Genomic DNA, 10,505 nt, shown 5'->3' with positions numbered 1-10,505 from the left:
CAAAAATATCATTGCATTAAAATTTTAATTTAAAATTACCAAATTTATAAATTTCCTAATTTATCTATTGATTTGTGGTTAATATTGGTTCTCACAGTTACCACAAATAACTCAGTTCTCCCTTGAATAGGCCCCTATATATATATATATATATATATATATATATATATAGATAGATAGATATATATAATAAATTGTTTTAAAAGTTGCTCCTCAAAAATAAAGTTATAAGAATTATTAGCTTATGGTCCATTACGAAGGCCCCCTATGTGCCTCTCACTTTAGGGATATGTCATCTATGCTAGTTTTCTATTTTCTTTATAAAAATTGTACATATATATATATATATATATATATATATATATATAACCATAAGTTCATTTGAGAAATCGTAAGTAGTAGGAGTGTACAAAAAATCGTCAACCCATAAAACATGTCCAACCCAACCCGTTAACAACCCAATGAACATTCAACCACCTACCTTACCGACCACCACAAACATTCACCCCCAAAAACCTTTTTAAGAGCATTCAAATATTCATTACAACATCCAGGTCCATAATTAGAGAAATACTACTTGATAATCTGGGTTGAATTGGTTTTTTTTTTTTTTTTGTATTTTAGCTAAGTCCGCAAATGGATGAGGTGATACTTGCAAAAATAATGATATTTAAATGAATTATGAAAAGAAATGATTATAATACCAATTTATAAGAAATAAATGGTTATTTTAACCAGTTTCGTGAATATAATTTGCGCTAGTATCATTTTAACAAAATCTCGCATTCTTTTGCGTGTAGCTATATATATATATACAAATAATGTTGATAGTTAGCCCACAAAGACGGTACCTTTCTTGCATTCAATCCACACCTTGCCCCCCACATTTAGATTGTTAAAAACCCTATTACGCACTCATCTTACATCTAAATCAAATCAAAGTAAATTTTGTGTAACAAATTAATTGAAAAAAGATACAATAATTTTTTATCTTGTTGAAAAATATATCGTTTTCTAAGAGATTCTTTTTTGTAAAAGATACAATATTTATCGTCTTTAAAAGTAATTAATTAATGGCGTGTTTCCATCACTAAATTTGGATACGTAACATCACATTAGTCCTAAGTAAATATTGTACAACAAAACTAGAAGTGATCAACATGTACATTCTAATAAAGTGTTCAATTGTAACTTGTTACAACGATGATTAATTAAGCTAACAAATGACTGTTCATATATTATTAAGCTCCCTTAAAGACATCCATGCAAAATCTTGATTGTTTAGATATTTCAATCTAGCAGCAAGTGTTCGTGAATCCTTTTTTGCATCTAAAAATCAATAAAAACTATTCATAATAACAAGAAGATCAATTAGGTGCATTGCAGATAATTAATGCATGAAAGATTTCTCGATGAAATGATCTTCCACAAGAAAATGACATTAATTCCATAGCTACAAGCATTTCTATCGTAATTTTATTTTGTCTTGAAATTGTCTCTTCATTGTTCAACTAAACTCCCTCTATTTCTTTTTAGTATACAATATCCTTTCATGAACAACAAATCAAAAAATCAAACGTTTTCTAATAAAAAGCTTGTGAACAAAAATAAGGAAAGAAACACACATGCATTCACACACAAAAAACACGCCATGTATGTGTTTCAAGAAGCCAACAAGCTACATCGATCCCAGACGAAGCTCCAAGTCGATACCTTCAACTGTTGAATCAGTCTTTTTCCTTTTCTTGTCAATACTAACTTTTGTGTTGCTTTTATAGTTTGTTGGTGTTGATGCCTCCATGTTGCTAGAATTAGAGAGGGAAGAATTGAAGGGACGAGGAGCCACGGCTGCCAGAAAATTCATGAAGTTGTCAGTATTGAGATGAGGTGCAATGGAGAAAAGAGTAGAAGGGTTACCTTTCATAGTGTTTAAAGATGAAGTTTTGAAAATAGCATTAGGGTTTGGTATAGAGTAGAGAAGACACAAGCCACCATTTGTAACAAGTTCTTGAGTTGGAATCAAGAGAGTGGAAGAAGTAGTAGAAGAAGGCAAATTAGGGGTTTTCAAGTTAGGTTGGGATTGGTGGAGCCGAGCCCTATCACGACGGTGCACGTTCATGTGACCACCCAAAGCTTGAGCTGATCGGAATTCTCTCTTGCAAAATGTGCAAGTATAGGACCGTGGCGGCCATGTAGTTCCCATGACATTTTTGGTGTCCTCCGCAAAGGCTTTCACCTCCCATGAATCATCTTCGTCGTGAGACTTTGTCGTTACTGGATTAGAGTTCCACATCTGCTAAACAGACGGTTGTAGTGATACGTACTAGGGTTAATTATTGGTTGTCAAAATAAAATGCAAGATTAAGAACTTTCCCTATAACGGTGGAAACAACCTTAATGGTTGAGAATGGAAATTGTGAAAATGAAGGTTAAATAAGAAATGGAATTTATTTAAAAATCGGAGACAAAACAAAATCTTAGCAAGCACCAGCTTATCAACCATGTCGAAGTTTTTGTTTTCCTTCATCTTTTAGTTTATTTTATATTCAATTGCTTATTTGGAACAAGCTATTGACAGAAAAAGGTAACAACGATATATCCTTTTCCTACATTGACTTCAACGCTCATTCAGTCTTAATTACTCTCTTACCACAGATGAACAATTATACAAACATATAGTCTAAGTATTATATATATATATATATATATGTTAAAGCATAAAAAGAAAATGGGGAGCTATCGTTTTCTTGTACTTGCGTGTTAGTTCGTGTGAATCAATGAAATGACCTAACATTTACTAGGAACTTAAATTAGGAGTTGCAGAATGGTTCCAAGAATTCATCTTCGAAGTCTGCGTATGAGAAACGTAGTTTCATACTCAGATCGATGTGGACTGTCATCAACCCAAAAGATACTCCAATTAATTAATTGTTGTTATTTCACAATAAATTCTTATTTTGGTTAGTTTCCTCTTGTTCCATTGCCGGCACGAAAAATCCACCATTTTTACATCGAAACAATTCTTAACCTGGCTTGGATAGTGAGAGTAGTCGGCTGTCTCCATTAATGATTGTTAAACAATGGGTTATCCCCTTAACCTTGGGTTTCAATCCATTTATATATATATATATATAATGAAAACCACTCCAATTTGTAAAAACCGTAAAAACTACTATCATCCGTCTTAATCTTATGAAATCTTTTCATGAAATTGTTTAATCTTGTGAAATTGTTTCATATAATATTTTTTTATAAAGTTGTTTCATATATGGTTATGAAATTGTTTCATATACGTACTACTTAATGAAATTTTAATGAAACTGTTTCATGTATTTTTCTAAAATTAAAATAATGAAGATGATAATATCTATGATTAACATCCTCCACAATAAAAATGATTAATCAACCTCTCATAATTACAAAAAAATGAACAAAATAAAAAATTATGATTGGTGGAATGAAGTTTTTACAAATTGAGTGTTTTTATTTGATCGCTCCCCTATATGTATATGTATATATATATATATGTATATGTATATATATATATATATATATATATAAACTTGGGATCATGTGAGACCAGCATGTTTTCGCGAGACCCGTGAGACCACTTTTTTACACTTGAAACTTCACAGCAAAATGCTATGAAGGTGACTTTTTTTAACCTTCACAGTGTTTTTGGTGTGAAGGTTCGACTTTTTTTTAACCTTCACAGTGTTTTTGCTGTGAAGTTTCAAGTGTAAAAACGTGTGTGTGTGTGTGTATGTATGTGAAGTATCGTGGGAAAAGTAAAGTTATGGTGAGAACCGTAAGAAATCTGAACCCTTGATCACTTTTAATCTCATAACCATCCATGAATTACGCTTTAGAAAAGAATTGATCAATTGCATCCCGGTGCACCTCATTAGTATTGATATTCAATTAGAATTGATCCAAGGGTGATACTCTTCTTTAATTTCTTACAAGAACCCAACCCTATATATGTATAGGGTTGGGTTCCAATGAGAAGAGATCTCCACCCTTGAATCAATCGTAATTGAAAATCTACAGCAATGAGATGCATCGAGATGTACAAGATCAATTCTTGTATCAAGCACAATTCATAGGATGGGGGTGATACTCAAAGTGATCAAGGGTCCAAATCTCTTCTTACGCTTCTCACTTTATGGTGCTATCTACCAAACTTTTACCTTAGTAAGCGTTTACCAAATTACATTATTTTACCGGATGAATAATGACAAGAATAAAAAATCATACTCGCTAAGACCGAAGGCAATGACCGTGAGTCTTACCCCGTAAGTGAGAGCGACAACTCTTACCATGGTTAGTGCTTACCGGGTAAATTGTTGCACACAATACCCTTTTGGGGGACCAAAATCTTACCCAATAAGTACTGATAGTGTTGAATTTTGTCCGTAAACGCTTATCTAGGTAAGCGGTTGGTAAATGGCTCCTAACTCATTTTCTTACACGATCCTTCGTCTATATATATATATAAATCATATATGTGCATTTTAAATGTTAATTTATTGTAGTTTCATTACTGTTAAAAGTTAAACTCGATCAATAAAAAAAATGTCTTCAGAAATATTGTTAGGTTGGAAATTGTTGAAAACAACTTATAAATATCGTGTTCAAGTTTTATATTCTTGTATCAGTCTGATTATTATCTTGTAAATAATTACACAATGCATATGATACCGATAGTCTTCACATCATTTCAAGATCAGATTGAGTATAGATTCTTTAATTAATTTTTTTTAGTAAATTAAGTATGACATTGTTAATATCATCTTTAATTAGTGACAGATATATATCTTTTTTAATTCAATTATTCTAATCAATAATACTTCAAGACATTGACTAAAATCTAATCAACTACTTAAACTTAGTTTATGTGCTTTGTACACATAACTGTACGTTTCCTTTCTACTCCTTCGTCACAAACAAAGTTCCTTAATTAATTTATTATATATAGTAACTTCTGCTAGATTCTAGAAACACATATCGATAAAGGCCAATGTTTCTATATGCTGAAATAATGTTGGTTTTATCAAATAAAACTACAGTTTTGTAGATAAAGTTTAAAATATGTCCACGATATATATGTTATAGTAATATGATGTTAGTATCATATGATCTCAAGGAACCACACCACCCTAAAACCAATAACTACATAATATACAAGTTGGTGGTCAAGATTTTGTCTAGTGGGTCACATATACACACTATGCATCACGTGTCTTTTTTACCATATATAAGTAATTCATATAAGACTAGTTTTTCACGACATGATCCAAAAAGAATTGACAAGTTCTATTTACAAACTCCATCATTCAAGTCATGTTAGTCTAGTACAACTTGGTAGGACAGTGTTTGCGCACCTAATGCCCTCACCTACACGATGATGAATCAACAGCGACTGACGTAAGACGTCGAGAAAGACAACACCAGGAGTGGGTCATCTTCCTTTTGTTATAAGAAGATATTTTTGTATCAAATCAACACTTATTTATTGTGTTCAAAAGTAGACCCAACCCAAATGAAGAAATCCAAACACATCTTCTATTTTTAAAGGAGGGTCATCTTTGGGCCATCTTCAATTATTTTACAACTTGGGCCTAACTAATTTGTGGATTTTTGTTTCGGGCTGCTTCGTACATTCGGGTAAAGCCCATTTATGTGTAACAACTTCTTTGAACTCACATGTCAACCTTCTTGTCATTTATTTGCCACAAAAATGCACGGGTAAAATAAGATAACGAAAAAAACCTTGCCGTGAAGAAATATTTGACATAACACCGATTATCACTATAGATGAAGGTTCAAACAAGAACAATGTCAAGATAGGAGAACACAAGAACACAACGAGCAAACTACAGGTGATTTTGTACTAAAATTACATGTAATTAGAAAACACGGTCAACGCAAGGGTGTGCAAACAACTTGACCCACAGTCAAGATTGCGCATAATCACATGTGATTTAAGCATTTTACGTGTTCTTTTATTTAATTAATATCGATGTTTGAACGAATCTAGGAATGAAAAGAGCATTTTGTGAAATTAAAAAGCGAAGTTGGAGGCATATTATATGATTGACAATACGACAATGTTAACGATAATGATGGCACATGGGCCGTTGATTAGCATATAATAATTAATGTTGGATTAGACCCCATTAATATTCTTTACTTTTGCTTTTCTCTTCAATTTGATATTTCAAATCCAATTGATTCCTTTACTTTTAGTGTTTCAATTCCTTCATACGTTGTCCATTAATTAAGGGAAAAGTACAATAAAAATCAATGGATTTTCTTGTTTGGAATGATTAAGTCATTGGACGTTTTTTTGGAACAAATAAATCCTTGGACATTCCAAAACATGTTAAATAAGTCATTGGACAATTTTTTGGAACAAATAAGTCCTTGGATATTTCAAAATATGTTAAATAAGTCCTTGGACAATTTTTGGAACAAATAAGTCCTTGGACATTCCAAAAAATGTTAAATAACTCCTTGGACAATTTTTGGAACAAATAAGTCCTTGGACATTCCAAAAAATGTTAAATAACTTATTGGACAATTTTTGGAACAAATAAGTCATTGAACAATCCAAAACATGTTAAATAACTTTTTGAACTTTTATAAAACATGTTGGATACATTCTTATGACTTGTACAACTAGTTAAAGTGGTAAAATAGTGGAAAAAATCCGAAAAAAAACTCCAATGAACATTCATATTTTGAACGATAAAGTGGTAAAATAGTGAAAAAAATCCGGAAATATATTTTGTCAGTGATTTTTTAAACTAAAAAAATTTATAAAATATATTATTTTTAATTAAAATANAAATTTAATAATACTTATTTTTTTTTGTTTGAAAAATCACTGACATAATATATTTTAATTTTAATTAAAATAAACTTTATCAAAAATCTTTTTTAAATGTAATTATTTTTTTGGAAATGTAAGTACTTATTTAACATTTTTTGGAATGTCCAATGACTTATTTGTTCCAAAAATTGTCCAAGAACTTATTTAACATATTTTGGAATGTCCAAGGACTTATTTGTTCCAAAAATTGTCCAAGAACTTATTTAACATATTTTGGAATGTCCAAGGACTTATTTGTTCCAAAAAATTGTCCAATGACTTATTTAACATGTTTTGGAATGTCCGAGGACTTATTTGTTCCAAAAAAAAATCTAAGGACTTAATCATTCCAAACAAGAAAGTCCATTGGTTTTTATTGTACTTTTCCCATTAATTAATACTAATTTCAACTTCTTTTGTTCAGGACTGCATCTTTTAACTCATTTCAACATTTTTGTGACTTAACGACGATTCAGTAATCTTGTAACATATAATCGATTTTGGAACAACCGAAGCATCAACACATTATCTTAAGCTTAATATAAAGAAATAAGAATATAAATTAATTTGATAGGATTAATTATTTTATTTATATGTATGTATGTATGTATGATTGAATTAGAAGTTTACATCTATTGACCACCACAAAAGTATTGTTTTGATATGGTTTTAATTTATCAGTCATAATAATAATTAAGTAAAATCAACAGGCTTTGACTGGGACTGGTCGAATCGGTTTTCGGGATTTATCTAGACTTTTTTTTTCAATAGGTTAAGAACCACTAACAACTTCAAACTTTAGGACCAAATGGGTTTTCGCTTGTAGCTAGTCTTTGCATCGGGACTTTTTTGGTCCTTTTTATGATCGGTCCAAAATCAGTTAATCAATCATTTATGCATCTCTCGATTAAAACCATTAAATAATCAAACCTAAAAAGATGCATATATTAGAGTTGGGGAGTGCTTAAACAATAAGAATAAATATTGTGAGAAGATAATAAGAGAATATTCATATGTGAATGATTTAAAAAAATCGAAAAAAGATCTATTTGAATATGCATATTTGAACTGACATTGCAAATTATTTATATGGGTATACATATATGTTTTGAAATTGATTTTTTAAATGATTCATATATGAACTTTCTTTTAACTTTTTCTTCTTATTTCCTCACGATATTTAAACTTATTATTTGAACCTCCCACCATTAGAGTATTTGATGATTATACTTTCATTCTATTTACGAGCGTACATGCCCTTAGTATTATTTATGATATGTGTAGGTCATGTTCAAGGAAAAACCACAAAAGAATGAAAATTTGATGAACACCCAACTAACCGTTCATCTGGATGTTATGCAGATATGCATCTAAGTAACATGTAAGCAATTAATTTGTCGGGTATGCACCTGTGGTAACATGCACACGGGCATAAAAACCAAGAAACGACTTCAATTACTTGTATGCGCATATCTAAATACATAAGTAAGCGAAATAAGATACATGGTTAATTTTCATTTGCAAAACATTCTATTGAATACAAGGAGTTCTAGATGCATAAAGAAACGAAATTGAAAACCTAGAAAAAAAAACATAGAACAATCAATATCAAATACTAACAATTGGGAAAAAAAATATGAAATCGACCAAAAAACAAAAAAAAAAGTTTCTTGTAATAGTGGAAAATTTTACATGTAATTTTTTTAGGCCGGTTAACCTGTTGGCAAGCCCTTCTCGTATATAGGACGGGTAATCGAGTATGGACAAGTTCTCAGCGAGTTTGATATGTTAGGTCTGTTGGATAAAAAAAAATATGTTAGGCCCCGGTTGTGACCCTCCAAAGCCCGTAAATGATCATCTCTACCATGAAATTTGTGTGAAGTGACAAGTTTCAAGTTCTTTTTATATATTTTATTGGATTTATAATTATAAATATTATATATATATATATATATGTATATAATTATTGAGTTGAAAATTACATGGGACCTACAAAAAGGAGGTTCTTGTAATAATATCATTGTGGACTTTTATGTAAGTTTATGATTTGATTAGTTGGAAATGAGGTGGCAACAAAAAGTGCTTAAAAGAAGGTTCGTTATAAGAACTTCCATTGAAGATACTCTAAATTTTTTATGTAAGATTTAAGTCTAAAACTATTTGCTCAGAAAACCTTGATATTATCCATCTCATCTTTCACTAACTCTACTGATTATGCCATCTCATGAATTCTAATATCTAATTTTTGTATTAGAATATTATATATTTCTTGTTATTAACTAAGAAAACTTCTACCTTTTAAACAAAAATTGAGTGTGTATGAATATTAAGCATTCTCATATCTCCAAAACAAGAATAAAATCTCAAGGTATAACCAACATGAGTTTTTGCTTCTAAGATTGATGATTCTGAAAAAGTCTGTTTTAGTCCGAAAAGTTTAAAAACGATGATGAAAAACATTTCCCTCAAGTGAGATGGAAATCCAACGGATTTACATCGAGTGTTACTATGAGTAGTTAACATTATAACCTCAAATCATGTCAATCTATATATTAAAGGTACATCACATGTGGTTGATGACGGAACGAATTAACGATGTTATATAAAACTGATATGGTAGATAATATTAACTTAGAAATAATTAATGCTTAATTTTGCGTCTAGAAATACTTGGAAAAGTATTTATTGAGCTCCATGTTATTTCTGATGATAAAAATAATATATTATATATTTTACCATAGTAGCTCTTTTTACATCTTGTTCAACACCTATAAAATTTCAAGAACAAGCATGTTTAATTTATACAATTGCCAATATACCCTTTATTAATTAATTAGAAAACGAAGCATTACTTACATAAAATAATTAGTACAAATTAGACCTTATTCTTCTCATAATTTTTGGAGTTCTATATCAAGATCTTCTTGAAGTCTTCCTAGGGTTTGAATTACCACGTATAAAATAAATAATATATCAAACCAACTTTTATATATATATATATATAGAGAGAGAGAGAGAGAGGGGGGGGGGGRGGGGTAGGTTCTTTTGTTAACTCAATTTTTAGTGTTAACTATGTTAACCTAGTGAACCAATAAGATTCATTGTTTGTGGTAGGTTTCAATAAAATATTGATTATGGGATGAATGACATAAAGGTAAATTATATATACACATAAGTTATATTTTGTATTAATTAATGAGCAGTTACAATTTGATAATTGCTTGATTGTAGGGATTAAGATCAATTATCCAAATTACACAACATATTATCATTAAATAAAATTAATCTTGATGAAATTGTTAATCTGAGTGAATAAATCACAAGTAAACATTTTTTAAAACGTGAATATTAATATACACATTGGGTAAAGTGTTAATCCAAATGAACAAATCACAAGTAAACATTTTTTAAACTTATTGTTAATGTTATTTCCGATTATATGAACAGTATGGAAAAAAATATCATGAAATCAACGGTGAACATATTTTCATAAGTGTACAATGTTTATTATCTGTTAATATATGAAACTGTGTAATAGGCAAATGACTTTTGTGAACATATGTGAACATGTTCAAACATTAATGAAAAATAATCACATTAGTGAACCCATGTTCATATAGGGGGAGATGTC

General features: G+C 30.1%; 1 protein-coding gene across 2 annotated transcripts; it reads right to left on the bottom strand.

The window, feature by feature from the left end:
- Positions 1-1,505: 1,505 nt before the first annotated feature.
- LOC112528762 (zinc finger protein 10-like) lies at positions 1,506-2,384 on the bottom strand. 2 transcript variants are annotated; one of them, XM_025139837.1, is made up of 2 exons: positions 1,918-2,384; positions 1,506-1,848 (listed from the first exon to the last, which is right to left on the bottom strand). In XM_025139837.1, the coding sequence occupies exons 1-2, from the start codon at positions 2,291-2,293 to the stop codon at positions 1,679-1,681; spliced, it is 546 nt and encodes a 181-aa protein (XP_024995605.1). In that variant the 5' UTR covers positions 2,294-2,384; the 3' UTR covers positions 1,506-1,678. The 2 variants fall into 2 exon arrangements, with proteins under 2 accessions (XP_024995605.1, XP_024995604.1); XM_025139836.1 differs by having other exon boundaries at positions 1,595-2,384.
- Positions 2,385-10,505: the final 8,121 nt, after the last annotated feature.

The sequence above is a fragment of the Cynara cardunculus genome (assembly GCF_001531365.2).
Source record: "Cynara cardunculus var. scolymus isolate 2C chromosome LG 15, CcrdV1, whole genome shotgun sequence".
Taxonomy (NCBI): Eukaryota; Viridiplantae; Streptophyta; class Magnoliopsida; order Asterales; family Asteraceae; genus Cynara; species Cynara cardunculus.
Note: the sequence above shows the minus strand (reverse complement) of the source record. Positions and strands in the feature narration are given on the sequence as shown.

Coding starts and splice junctions, on each gene's coding strand:
- LOC112528762 (XM_025139836.1), bottom strand. CDS start 2,293: ATGTGGAACTCTAATCCAGTAACGACAAAGTCTCACGACGAAGATGAT.